General features: G+C 48.8%; 1 protein-coding gene across 1 annotated transcript in view; it reads right to left on the bottom strand.

Moving 5' to 3' along the window:
• The window catches only part of VWA8 (von Willebrand factor A domain containing 8), a 1,418,144-nt gene that overhangs the window by 14,400 nt on the left and 1,388,903 nt on the right, over positions 1-14,841 (bottom strand). Inside the window, exons 43-44 of the mRNA XM_078657276.1 lie at positions 11,558-11,656; positions 8,460-8,698 (exon numbers count right to left, since the gene is read on the bottom strand). Of these exons, the coding sequence (XP_078513402.1) occupies positions 8,460-8,698; positions 11,558-11,656 (338 nt within the window). The remainder of the gene's footprint in view (positions 1-8,459; positions 8,699-11,557; positions 11,657-14,841) is intronic.

A 14,841-nucleotide genomic window follows, 5' to 3' on the forward strand; every position in this document is an offset into this window, starting at 1 on the left:
CACCACCAGATTCTGCATCGCAGCCTGGCAGCTCTTTGGAACCGACGAACAAGTTACTTACCTTCGGTAACTATATATCTGTAAGAAACATTAGTTAGTTGTAGATTCCTTACCATAGAATTACCCCCAGGCGTCAGACTGGATCCAGAAAGTTTTGTCGCCAACAGTACCTCTGCGTGTCGGAAGGTGGCGTCGGTCGGCTCCGCGTCCGTCGTTCGGTTCGTGCTGCCAGGATGACGTTGCGGCATCTACTTAGACGCCGTCCTCGCGCGCTGAAGTCAGTTCTGTACCCGACTTTCCACGCCTGAAACGTAGAGCCATGCAAGACACTGAGCACTGGTGTAAAAAACCTAGGGCCCTGACAGGAAAACCTTAACCCTAGAAATCAGTTAGCAGAACAGGGAGGATGGGTGGGGCGGGGTAAGGAATCTATAACTAACTAATGTTTCTTACAGATATATCATTACCAAAGGTAAGTAACTTGTTCATCTTAAAGAAACACGTTAGTCATAGATTCCATACCTTAGAATAGATACCCCAGCAATACCAACCCGGTGGAGGGTCTGCGAACCAATCTCACACCAGAAAGTCCTGGAGAACAGAACGGCCAAAGAAACAGTCTCTCCGGACCTGACAGTAAAGACAGTAGTGTTTTGTAAACGTGTGCAGCAAGGCCCATGCAGCTGCCTGACAAATGTCCTTTAGAGGAACACCTTGTCCCAGAGCAGTAGTTGCGGCTGTTGCCCTGGTAGAATGGCACGCAGTCCCACTGGAGGCTCCTTCTTCGCCAGAGAATAGCATGCTTTGATACACAAAACGACCCACCGGGAGATAGTTTGTTTGTGTACGGTCAACCTTTCTTTGCACCCAAGTACCCAACAAAGAGCTGGTCATCCACCCAGAACTGTTTGGTGGGATCCAGATAAAGGGAAAGCACACGTTTTGGGTCCAGACGGTGGAGCCTTTCCTCCTCTTTCGAAGGATGCGGAGGTGGGAAGAAGGTGGGCAAAGTGAAGGTCTGCCCGATGTGAAAGGCAGTGACAACCGTGGGCAAGAAGGATGGACAGGTTTTAAGGACCACTTTGCCCAGATGGACAGACAAGAAAGGAGGCTTAGATGAAAGAGGCTGGAGCTCACTCACTCTCCTGGCAGACGTGATGGCAACCAGGAAGGCAGTCTTAAGCATGAGAATCCTTAAAGGATAGTTGTGGAGTAGGTCAAAGGGAGCGCAGATTAAAAAGGTTAAAACCAGATTCAAGTCCCACTGAGGCATAACAAAAGAATTAGGAGGAAAGAGGTTATGCCTTTTAGATAACGATTTACAACCGGGGACTTAAAAAGAGAAGGCTGATCTGGAAGCCAAAGGAAGGCAGAGATGGCGAAAGATAGCCCTTGATAGTGCCCAGAGCAAAGCCCTGCTGGGCCAAAGATAGGAGGAACAAGAGAACCTCAGAAAGAGGGGCAGAGAGGGGATCCACAGCCTTTGCTGTGCACCATGCCACAAATTTGTTCCACCGACCGGCTTATACCGTCTTAGTGGAGGGACGCCTGGCTGCCAAGATTACATCGCAGACTTCGGGAGGCAGGTCAAACGACATCAACTGCCGCCGCTCAATCTCCACGCAAGGAGGTGGAGGCTGGACAGGTTCGGATGGAGGACCGTCCCCTGCTGCCTGCTATGACAGAAGATCCCCCAAAGAGGCAGTCAGATCTGAGGATCGATGGCCATGTTGAGCAGCTTGGGATACCAGACTCTTTGTGCCCAATCCGGAGCCACAAGAATGACTTGGGCCCGGTCGCGCTTGATCTTCTGGGCAGAAGTGGTATAGGCGGAAAGGCGTACAACAGACTGCAACTCCACTCACGACAAAAAGCATTGCAAATTCGAACGCGCAAAATTGATGACATTGCGCGTTCTCTTCGGTGGTGAATAGATCTAACCAAGGCTCTCCCCACTGCTGAAAGAGACCTTGCACCACCTCCCAGTGAAGAAGCCATTTGTGATCCATCATGCACCTGGGGCTCAGTTCGTCTGCCCTGGCGTTCAGGGAACCTACCACGTGTTGAACCACCAGGGACAAGCTCTGACGTTCCAGCCATGTCCAGAGGCGGAGAGCCTCCTGACATAGAGTCCACGCCTCCACCCCGCTTGTTGCAGTACCACATGGCGGTGGTGTTGTCCGTGAACACCCGCACTACTCTTCCCCGTACAGAGGGAAGAAATGCTTTTAGTGCAAGACAAATCGCCCGAAGCTCCAGAAGGTTGATGTTGAGCCCGGACTACGCCGGAGATCAGAGACCTCTGATCTCCACCTCCCCCATGTGGCCGCCCCATCCCAGAAGGGATGTGTACGTCACCACTGTGTGGTCTGGTTGGGGAAGGGAGAGGGATCTGCCGTTGAGCCAATCCTGGTTCGTGAGCCACCACTGCAATTGTCGTGCAGTGCCCTCTGAGATCTGGACACAATCAGACAGATTCCCCAGATGCTGCGCCCACTGGAACTTCAGGTCCCACTGCAGAGCCCGCATATGCCACCTGGCATGATCGACCAGCAGGATGCAGGAGGCCATGAGGCCCAGCAACCTCAGGGTCGTTCTGACTGAAACCAAGGATAGAGGCTGAAAGATCTGAATCATAGCGTAAATATCCCGGACTCGCTGTTCGGGAGGATGGACCCGAAACCGTGTCGTGTTCAGAACCGCTCCGATGAAGAGGAGCTTCTGAGAGGGAATCAGGTGTGACTTTGGCACATTGATGGAGTACCTCAGCAAATGCAGGAGGTCGGCCATAGTCTGGAGGTGGGAGAGGACTGCCTGGGACGAGCCCGCCTTCAACAGCCAGTCGTCGAGAGAGTGCCGTGAATACCAGAGGGGCGCTGGTAAGGCCAAAGAGGAGCGTGGTAAACTGAAAATGCTTGTGGCCTACCTGAACCACAGGTAACGCCGGTGGGCCGGCATGACAGTGATGTGAAAATAAGCGTCCTGCAAGTCCAACTCTACCAACCAGTCTTCCAGGTTGAGGGCAGACAAGACCTGAGCCAGCATCAACATCTTGAACTTCTCCTTCCGGAGAAAAAGGTTGACGTTCCTAAGATCCAAGATAGGACGCAGGCCCTTGTCCTTCTTGGGGACCAGAAAGTAGTGGGAGTAACAACCACAACCTACTTCTGGGACAGGAAAGCGCTCGATGGCTCCCTTGGCCAAGAGAGCCGTTACTTCCTGCTGGAGAAGGGCCAGGTGATCCTCCGACATGCAGTGGTATGGCTGGAGAGGTAGGCTTGAAGGGGCGGGAGTAGCCCCTTCAGACTATCTGCAAAACCCACTTGTTGGACATGATGGTACGCCAGTGGGGGAGGTGATGGTGAATCCTGCCGCCCACTGGCGTTTGATGGGCCTGAAATGTTGGTCTAGGAAGGTTTGGAGGCTGCTGCGGGGGGAGGGGGTTGGTGAACAGGCCCGCCCGCTGGCCCCCGGAACTGCGTACAAAGCTCCCTCCTCCATAGCCACGGTAGGAGGAGACAACATGCCAAGGTCAGGGGAGGTGTCCAGAAGACTTGCATCTCCCAGTTCCTCTCTCCAGTCCTGTACAGATTCTACCTGATCAGCTAAAGGTTCTCCTGATCCCTCCCAGTCGTCCTCCTCATCCTCTGGATGCCAATCTGGCTGAAAAGGACCCCAGGCGTGAACAGGGGCACAAAAACCCCTCTCAGCTCCGGATCTGGTGTTGGGCGACGTCAGTCCGGGTCCAAGTCAGGATGGAGGCCGGGGTTGACCCCGGCCGGGGCCCAACCGGCGTCAAATGCGGTAATGGTGCCGGAGGAAGCGGCGCTGGCAGAGGTCTAATGAAGTGAACTGGTGCTGAGCTGGATCCAGGCCTGGATCCAAGGGGGGCCTGCGGAGAAGGCCTAAGCCCCCAACCGGTTCCGCAGGGCCCAAAGGCTCACTGGCGGGTCCGGGCCGCCCAAAGATGGCATGCATTGCCTCGTAGAACGTACGAAGCTGGGCGGGAGTCACTCTGGGTCAAGGAAGAGAGGGAAACGCAGAGTCGACTCTTCGGGCTCCGCACGCAGCACCGCGGGAGGGGTACCCCCCGCATCCCTCGTCGGATCGGCCGAACGACAAGGAGAAGTCGAAGAGTGATGGTGCTTCTTTGACTTCTTCTTATGCTTTGACTTACCCGACCCTGAATGCGAAGACTTCGATGACTTGGGCGAATGGTGGTGGCTCCGCGACCGGTCCCTCGACCTCCCTCGCGACCGGGACCTCGAACGGTGCGGAACCGACTGCCGGCGCTCAAGCAGATTTCGGAACCGCTCCTGCAAAGCCTTTGGCGCCATCGACCGGCAGTCGGAGCACGACTTGGGGTCGTGGTCGCGCTCCGGGCAAAAGAGGTACACGCAGTGCGGATCCGTCACCAACATCAGTCGGTTACAGGAACCGCATGCCTTTAAGCCGGGCATCCCTCGTGCACCAGGAGTCGAAGGCTCAAAAAACAAGCCGACAAAAGTAGAGAAAAAAGTCAGTCAAAAACTGACTGGAGGTACTGCTCTAATCGGTTCTGCGCTGGCTGGCGCAGAAATAGAAAGAACTGAAGTCAGTGCGCGAGGGCGGCGTCTAAGTAGCTGCCACAACGTCATCCCGGCAACATGACGTCAACGGCGGACGCAGAGCTGACGTGCGCCACCTTTCGACGCGCAGAGGTACTACTGACGAAAAAACTTTCCGGATCGATTCTGACGCCTGGGGGTAATTCTAAGTTAAGGAATCTAGAACTACTGTGTTTCTTTCAGATACATCACCAGCTGCCCACCGCATCCCCAATACCAGGACTTCGCATTGCCAGCCCAGTCGATGGGATCCTCAACGATGATGCAACAGGACCTGGCGCCGCAGCCTCATCGCATCTTGGAACCAATGCATCCCTTTGGCTGCGTGGTGCTTCTTCGACCCAGACCCACGCAACGCTCCACAACCAGGATTTAAGGTACTTTGTTCAGCAGGCTTAACAGGGTTCCTGTAGCTAGCCCGTGCTCCATCGGGGTCGGTCTGAACTTGTGACTTTGTCCCAGTCCGGCACGACCAGATACCTCTTGTAGGTGCTTTGTGCTTTTTGGCGCTATTTCAACTTAAAACTTTAAAAATCAATATCTCTGGTTTTACTTATTGAATGTTATTTTGGTCTTATTTTATTTATTAAATTAGGCTCTATTTGTCTAACCTGGTGTGAGATCCTTTTTGTGTTGTGTTTTCACTGTTTTACTGTTTAAAGTGTTGCACAAATACTTTAAACAATACCTTCAAGTTAAGCCTGACTGCTCTGTGCCAAGCTACCAGAGGGTGAGTACGGGTTAATTTGGGGTTTGCATGTGCCTTCCTCTAACTAGGATTGTGGTTGTTGCTTGACCAGGGCTCACACACCAGTCAACCAGAAACCTAATTTCTAACATTGGTGGCAGTGGTGGGATAGGACTTGTGTTTGTGCAGTGCAATACAGTGATTTGGTGTACACTACCACCTATTATCTGGGACAAATTTGAGTTTAAATTCTACCTGATTGGCCTTCCTGCTTTTTCCAAATGTATTCTCATTCTACTGTGTCTGTATCCCACCTGCAAGGGTGGATTTTGAGCTGGCCAACCTGGAGAGCCACACCGTGGCCCAGCTCACAGAGTTTTATCAGGAGAGGGGGCTGCCCGCTAAGAATAGCACTAAAAAAGCCTAGTTCCAGAATGCTTTAAGGGCATTGACAGAGGCCCACCAGTCACCAACGGAGGAAGGGAAGGATCAGAGAAAGACCCACATAAAGGTCTTGGACTGTGACCTATGGAGGAGAAAGATAACATACTCCCAGGATTTGAGAAGTTAAACTTTACTGTTCACTGCCAACCTACCGGAGGGTTGAGCACAGGTTAATTTAGGGCTGGCTTGTTCCTCACCCTGACCCGGATTGTGGTTGTTGCTTGACCAGGGCTCACATCCCAGTCAACCAATAACCCAATTATTTTTACAAAGAGAATATATCTGAGTCCCACTACATAGAGTTCTTGCTTGACTTGATCAAAGGACTATATCGTTGCTGTACTTAGTATAATCTTAAAAAATCATAATACATTTTGAGTGAAAGAGAAGTGATTCCATCTCTCTTGATAACACCAAATTTCATCTCATTCTTTGTAATTCAGCCATGCCATCAGTGGGTGCTCCGAGATACCTGAGGAAGGAAAAGGGGTGGGTTTGGGTTTGGGCCTGATGGGTCAGTTCAACCACAAGTCAAGAAGAGAGTCGTCTGTCTAGGGTAGTGCCATAGAGCTGCTGTTGGTCAAAGACTGCTTCAAGGGGATTATCCTCTGCCCCTCTCTGTGAAGACCACAAACCTTCAGTTGCTGCATCAGCCACTCCCTTCCATATCTTCCACAAGTTCATGGTTAGGCAGCATTACTGTTGATTTCAGCTCTTAATCACATCCTCCAATTCAGACATGCTGTCCTCTGCCTTTGAAAAAGATAACCCATTGGCCCGGGAGTCTCACCACCCTCTTTAACTAAAGCCAATCTATATATGCCGCTAGAGCAAACCGCTTGCCATGTGGGCCTGTCTTATGACCAACTGTTTCTTATGAGCTTTCCTCTTGAATAGTGCATTAAGCCCTTCAGTTGCCCTGATAGGCAAACATTGGTCCAGGGAGTGCTGGCTTGCCAGAGCAGGCACCCCTTTGGATAGCCTCTTTTTGGCCCACTGAGTTTACTGCGATCTAAATACTCTGGCAAGAGGCCTAACTGGGTACACCAGGGTGCCATGTTGCCTATCGTCCTGCTAGTTTCATTTAATGTGTACGCTGCCCTACTTGAAACCTGCCAATCACCTGCTTTCTGACCGACTTTACATTTACTGCATTTATCATTAGGTGATTTCTTCCATGGGAGCTCCACAGGGCATCCTCTACTTTCTTTCCACAGTACAAGGTGCTTCAGTGGGTTAAAGGTTTATTCCCCCCATCCTTTTCTTCTTGGTGGGTAGTCTGTTCAGTTTTTCCGCCTTTTTCCATCCTAATATATTGTATGGTCCCAGACAATTGCTCTATGGATTTGCACTCTTAAAGGGTTTTCTTTAGTTTAATGTTGCCAATTGTGTAGTTTTCCGCCTTCTAGTCTGGCTTGTTCCATTTTTATTGTTTACCAGTATTACCCACATGCTCCCGGACGCCTCTCTTACCTTCATCCTAATGGGCTATGTATGTGACAATACGGAAGGCCCCTGCCTCTAGATTTTCTTTGTGCTCCCAGCTGATAAGTGATTTGATACCACAGAGGACAGTATAAGTTGCCAGTGTAGGGGGCATGCAACCAAACCTTTGACTTCTCACTGCACTCAGGCCACTGCCATCTTTACACAGTAAAGCTTCTAGTATTTTCTTCTGGGCTCCCTTTGGTTTGTTGACTGCCCCATCTGTCTACACAGGTATTGTCACAGACCAGTTTCAGCTCTGCCTGGAATCTTCCTGATAGCATGGCATGTTTCTCGAACGCGGCTGACTGACACCTCAAAAATCTGGTCGGGAGCATCAGAAGGAAGCGTAGGCCCAGAGTCCACCAATATGGACAACTGTATAATTTTCTGTGGGCACCCCTACAGCTTCCCGAATGCTACAGGATACGTTAAACGCAGTACGACGCCAGATTCATAGGCTCAAGGCCTCACCATAATGAGCCCATCACAAAGGCTGTCCTAGTCATGTCCTACACCATTCTTCTTCTCATGATATGCCTTCCACAGCAATACCCCTTCACAATTTTGTATCCACCACCGGGGCTGCATGAGGTGACTCTCAATCAAACTCACTCAGATTACCACATTTAATCAGGTCTTGAGATTAAGCCCAATCACCACATCTTGTCTGGGCCTTTGAGGCTTTAACAAGAGTTGTGACCCTCACCTGGAACAATGTTTCCTTCTGTCCGCTTCGCTTGCTCCCAAAGGGGGGGTGAGGGAAAAGAAAAGGAGGACTTTCAGCCAGGTCACAGTGTTCAAAGTGTAACAACTCCAACCTTGTGTGGAACCCAAATGAAAGAGCCTCGCTAAAGAAAGGCTGTTGTGGCCTTTGCACCACTCAATCCTTGGCCAAAAGCATTTCTGTAAATGCCCCATCTCATTTTTTTTACCATTGGAGCACAGCCTGTACAAAGCCGCCCATGCAACAAAAGTGGGCAATAGCAAGCAGAGGTGGCTGCTACTTATAAAACAACATGGTGATGAGGCTCTGTGAAAGACATGTCACACTAGTTTAGTTTATGGATTTCCCGGAGGCCTGAGAAAGACTGAATAAAAAATGACTAACTACAATGCCGTAAGGTTTGAACACCTGGACTTATGATGCCTAAAATCAAAGATCTTATAGAGGGAATTTGAATTTAATTTAGTGAGGACAATAACACAGTATTACCTTGTCATATATCTCTTACCTTTCAGCTTGGTCCCCAAGAGATCCGATAAATATGGCAAAGGCGTTAACCTGTGGGTTGGTGGTCAAGCTTTGGGCAAACCTAGAGGGTGGAATGCCGTATCGCTCTAGGTTGGCGTCACTCATAACTATAACAAAGTACTCGTCAGCCTCTTCTTTGGCAGTTTCACGGATGGCGTGTTCTGTTGCTTCCAGTGTATAGTCCCCACTCATGCAGAATTGAGAATGAGCATGCATTGTCTGCAGACAATGTAACGTAAGTTATTAGCAATCACAAATAAACACCCTATACATTCAGATATACAAGCAAAAAGAGACGTCAGTGTTAGAGCACAGAACATAGTATAATTCTAATCTATCATTAAGTGGGATAGTGCTGCAATGCAGTATAGGTGAGGTTTGAGTAGCTGGTTTGTTTGTAACTAGCTAGTCTCAAATAATAGTTTGAACTGTCTATAACCTTTTTGTGATACTGGTGTAAAGTTCTATGAAAATGAGTTGACTCTTGTGTTCATAAAGATATCTTCTTTATTACATACAGTGGAGTTGCATGATGACCTACCAGCCTCATCTTGCAACTGGAGCGACTGACTCCAAAGCACTGTGTAACATACCTAGAATATTAGAGGATGTAGCCTTATGGCTAGAGCTGCCTCGAAGCTGGAGAACTGGGTTTGAGTCTTGGTAACAACACTCAACGTCTTGTGATTCTGGGCAAATCACTTAATCTCCCTATGCCTACCAAAAATGAATGTGTCCTTCTGTAACGAAACTGGTGCTCATGTAAAGCGCTCTGATAACCGATGTCTCAGGTCTAGTTCGCGCTATATGAAACTCTAAAAATTACGCAAAAAAGGAGCAAACAAGACTGGTAAAAAAAGGTACTGGTGACTGCTGAGATTCCAACTACAAAAATAATAAACAGAGTCCATTGAGAAGAGGTTCTATTCTAAAGGTTAACATAAATGGAGAAGGGGTGTGAATGAGAAAGAGAATGCCCTTGTAGCTGTTACCTAGTACTCGCTCCTGACCCCACTGACATAGGCAGTGACCTAAAGATCCATATCCCTCCATATTACACGGTAGATGGGGGATGCACACAGGCCCACATGATAAGCACACACACATTAGAGTTGCTTGCAAAGCGGGAGGGAAAGGAGTTGTTCTAATTCTATTGTTGTGGATCCACTAACCTGCTGAGATGGTTTCTGAAGAGCGCAATATTGTGACTCTATGTTAGCAGATAGGATCAATACTGTTGAAATGTAATATGAATCATTCAAATGCTCAATAAAATATGGTTAATAAAACAAATAAATGGAGAAGGGGCAAAGGCGGCTCTGATTTAAAGATGCAGAAAGTCAAACGCTTCTTTAGCTTAGTTTTTATAGTGCGAATTGGCCCTTGGGCAATAAAGCTCTTTACAATAGAATCAGCACTAAATTACATCTTTTATTTTTAGGGACAGGGAGATTCGGTCATTTGCCCAGAATCACAGGATGTTGAGCCGAAGCCAAGATTCAAACTTTGTCTCCATGTCTAAAGTCGGCAGCTCCAGCAATTCGGCCCGAAAATGCAACAAGATATGACATGTGGCAAGTGTGTTTAAAAAGCATAGCCCTCTGGGAACTAAAGGTAACAATGTGAGTCCGGAGGTGCACAGGCCAAGTAAAATAATATAAGAAGGAAATGAACATCATCAGAAAACAGAAATATAGGGAAATGAAAAGTAAAGCTGCACACCATGTTATCTGCGTCTTAACTTCTGACAGGGACATATCATAGTTATAAAAATACAGGCAAATAGTAACATGAAAATAGCTAAATCTTTTTAAAAACGTACATATTTTCAACAAAGTGAGAAATTATGTTTTTTTTGTTTGAAATAGTTTTCAAAAAGTAGATCTGAGGGGAGTATAAAGCAGTTCATTGTTTTAATTGAGGCCAGTGAACAGACTGTACTAGATGCCCAGACCCATCTCAGAATAGTGGACCTGTTACCTTTTTTTATCTTCCAATTTCTGGCGTTTCCATTGCCCAACTTATATCTACATGAAACCACTGCAAATATTTTTGAGAAAAATATGTAGCCTCTCCACCTTTGTGACTAGCAAGAAACAAGCACCGGTGAAGCCAATAGGTTTCGCCTATGCAAGATCTATTGGTTTTGTCAATGTTTTTTTAGAAATGTTGTACCACATGGCTTAAAGTTAATATAAAAAGTGCTACGATGGGGCTATTGCTGACAGCGTCATAGTGTTTTTCCCCCTTTACTTTAAGTCATGTTTCACAGCAGCACAGGCTGCTTTGCAACATGGTTCAAACTTCAGGAAAAAAAAGCTATGACTTCAGTGGCGGCTCCCTCCGCTAAGGTTGAGGAGCATCGCCCTACTGCTTTAGGAGCAGTGCAGAGGGAAAATAAAATGATAATAACCTAGTTATTATCATTTTAATGTTCACTATGGGCTGGGTTAGGGTGGCTTGGGGCTGGGGTTACGGGGGAGGAGTGGCTTGCATTGCAGCATTGTGATTGGCTTAGGAGAGCGAGCCTGTGTGATTCCATCCGCTACGGAAGCAGAGGAGAAGGCGGCTGAAGGGACCAAAGGGGAGAGAGAGAGTCGGCTGGCCGCAAAACTTAAGTGGATTTATTTTTGTATCCCCGCTCCCCACTTCACCACCCCGTCCCCTGCCAGCCGCCACTGTATGACGTTATATCACTTTTTTCCCCTTACTTTAAGCCATGCTGCACAGCAGTGAATGCACCCAATGGTAATAAGTTTTACTAAAATGTAATTTATAAAATCCTACCCCACTGCAAAGATCATGTATACCTTACATTGTTCGTGCAGGATTGAACACTAAAAAAATGGAAAAACTGTGAAAATACATATTTGTGGTGAATGCGTATCTGACACCTGAAGTTTAATCAATAAAATATGTGTATTTTTGTGATATGCTATCAGCAATACTGTCATTTATTTCCCACTTGTACTTTTACTTATTCACTAAATTTTCCCCTGCCTCTGAATCTTTTTGACTGAGAAGATTCCTTTATCAAAGACTTCTTTATTTTCAGACATATGTACAAATCGTATTTACCTTCATTATCGCTAATCTTTCTTTGTTGTTCTTAGGGACTTTGTCACTTCTCACCAGCTCAATGTTGAACCCATCTCCAGAGTGACCAAAGATATCGTACTAGGGAGAAAAATACAGATATCCTTACTACTCACATACCTGTGGAAAATGACAAAATGTATATGTACATAAGCGGCGTTCATTTGTGTTCACCCTCGCCACTGTTGAAGGTAAAGAAAGTCACGAAACAGTGGCCCCGCCATCTTGTTCCCTTTCAGGCTCCATCACGAACATAGATAGTAGCCATCTTTGTGTCATGACCTCCCTGCCCATTGCCGATAGTCACTCTCTCTCTCTCCCTCTCTCCAGTCCCGCAAGCACCCCGCGCCCCGACAGCCCCCGGTCTCTCCTGTTCGGGCCATAAACGCACCACTAAACACGACCTTGTCTCTGTGCTGAACCCCTGCCCCCCTCGCTCTTTCATCCTACTCATAGAACGGGCCCTTTTGGTAACCTCTTCCTCCCTGCCCGATTGCCCGGCCTGATCCCAGGCCATCACCTAGCCCAACAGATGCAGTTTATTGCTTCCTACAGTAGGACCTCGCCTCACATCAGAGGAGCGGTGATTAATCAAGGCCTTCACACCCCTAGACCTGACCGACACCCCCGCATCCCTCCCAGGAACATCCTTCCTCTCTTCTGATGCCCCCCCCCCCCGGCTACACCTGGCCTCTCGACCCAGTCCCACATCATAAAACTAGGTCTCGTGGATGTACCCCTCCGGCCCCGCATAGCGAAACATGATCTTATCGCCCGCCCAACCTTAGATCTGACCACCCCCTCCTGCCCTCGTGCCCTGTTGGAATGTCCGGCTGCAGATTACAATCACATGTCACATTTGGGAGGGGAAAACAACATCAGAGCGGTCAGTATGGGAATGGGCCTGGAGCTGGGGTCCCAAACATGCCCTTTTTGTACTTCAAAGTGTCTATATTGCAATAAAGAATGTTTGTACATCATAAACCTGTGTATAAAAGACTGAGCCGTAGAGAAACTTGTTAGAGCACCTCGAGAAGATACCCTGTTGTCTGATTTGACGTGTTCTGTTCCGTCGGAAATAAACTCCTGTTTCCTGCCTTCCAGTCTCCAGCGCCTGCCTCTTTATTTGGGTAATCGTGAGTTGGGTGAGAAGCGGCTAACGCCGGGCAAACCTAGAGAAGGGGTAAACGACCTGATCTGCCTGAACCCTTTTTCTACAATTGGCGTCCCAAACGTGGGGCCCATCAGCGACACGTGGATCCAGTGAGAGAGGTCCCAACGACAGAGTGAACGACTGCAACGATCGGGAAGAGCTCCTGCCCGATAGACCCTTGTCTGGCAGCCGATCATCCGAACTTCACCGGTTCCGAACAGACCTCTCTCGAGTGATCTACGGTCCTGACTGGGAACCATCAGGAGTGCCACAGCAATTACGGAGAACAGAGGACGATCGGGCGCTGGAAACGGAAGACGAGAAACCGTCCATACGGTCCGGGTAAGGTCGTGGAAACACGACAAATTGCGAATTGATTGTTTGATTGTCATTTGGAAAATACTAGTATTACGCATTTTGATTGTTTTGTCCTGAGAGATTCTCTGTCTACAAACGGGGAAGGATAGGAGTATTTTCCCTTTGCAGATAGTGAAGGGTGGGTAGCGCAGGCTTTTGCCCCCGTTGTAACCCGTCGCGCCTACTTCCCTCTCCATTTGATTGATTGTTATCCAAGTATTTATTGTTTTGGAATTGGTTCTTTTGGGATCATTCTCTATTTGCAAACAAGCACAGGGCCGCCATACTCTGTTTAGTCTTTGCAGATAGTGAAGGATAGGTAACGCAGGCTTTTGCCCCCGTTGTAATCCGTCGTGCCTATTTTTATCCCCCACTGATTGATTGTTTGACCGGACCTTGATCGTTCGGAATTGGTTCTTTGAAAGGATCTTCTCTGCCTACAAACAGAGAGGAACAGGAAGATCTCTCTCTTTGCAGATAGTGAAGGGTAGGTAGCGCAGGCTTTTGCCCCCGTTGTAACCCGTCTCGCCTATTTTATTCCTCATTTGATTGATTGATTGTTTGTCCGAACTTGACTGTTTAGAATTGGTTCTCTCTTTGGGTATTCCCTATTTGCGAATACTGTAGAATAGAAATATTCTACCTAGTCTCCGCAAAGTAGTGAAGGATAGGTAGTTCTGACTTTTGTCCCCGTTGTAACCCGTCATGCCTATCTCCCCCCCCATTGCTCAGTAGTTGGTTCAGCCCGGACCATTTATTAAAGGTAGACCATCTGGCTCCACCGGAGGACACCCCTAATAACAAGCATTTATAATGCAATGGTTTCGCCTTTGTTAAAGTTAGAGCTATTGGCATTGCTCTTGACATTATTTTTATTTATGTTTTTTTAACATAAATAAATGGCATTGTCATTTACAATGCCACTAGCTTTATCTCTCGCAAATGACACACACAGAGCCCCCCCACACACACACCCACACAGAGCCCCCCACACACACAGCCACACAAAGCTCTCCACACACACAGCCACACAGAGCCCTCCACACACACAGCCACACAGAGCCCTCCACTCACACCCACATGGCACAAGCAGGCAACAGGGGCACACGGAGGCACAAGCAGGCAACAGGGGCACACGGAGGCACAAGCAGGCGACAGGGGCACGAAAACTGAGGCACAAGCAGGCGACAGGGGCACGAAAACTGAGGCACAAGCAGGCGACAGGGGCACGAAAACTGAGGCACAAGCAGGCAACAGGGGCACACGGAGGCACAAGCAGGCAACAGGGGCACACGGAGGCACAAGCAGGCAACAGGGTCACGAAAACAAGCACAAGCAGGCAAAAGGGTCACAAGCAGGAATTGTAATTTAGACGGGGCTGAAGTGGAGAACGGTCAGTAGGGAAGTAGTGCGGCTGGTGCAGTGGTACCAAGCCGAAAGGTGAGAGGGGCTGTCTGCACCCCAGTTTGGACAGTTTCCACTACCTAACAGGGATTGGTGGGAGGGGGGCGTACTTCTTGCTTGCTTTAGGGCTGTTACTTCGGGGACGCAGTGCACGCTCCTGCCTGCTGCCGCCGGGACACTACAACAGGCAGGGAGAGGACAGGCTGGGAGAGGGCAGGGAGGGGACAGGCTGGGAGAGGGCAGGCTGGGAGAGGGCAGGCTGGGAGAGGGCAGGCTGGAAGTGGACAGGCTAGGAAAGGGCATTGAGGGGACAGGCTGGGAGAGGGCAGGCTGGAAGTGGACAGGGAGGGGA

The sequence above is a fragment of the Lissotriton helveticus genome, chromosome 8 (assembly GCF_964261635.1).
Source record: "Lissotriton helveticus chromosome 8, aLisHel1.1, whole genome shotgun sequence".
Lineage (NCBI taxonomy): Eukaryota > Metazoa > Chordata > Amphibia > Caudata > Salamandridae > Lissotriton > Lissotriton helveticus.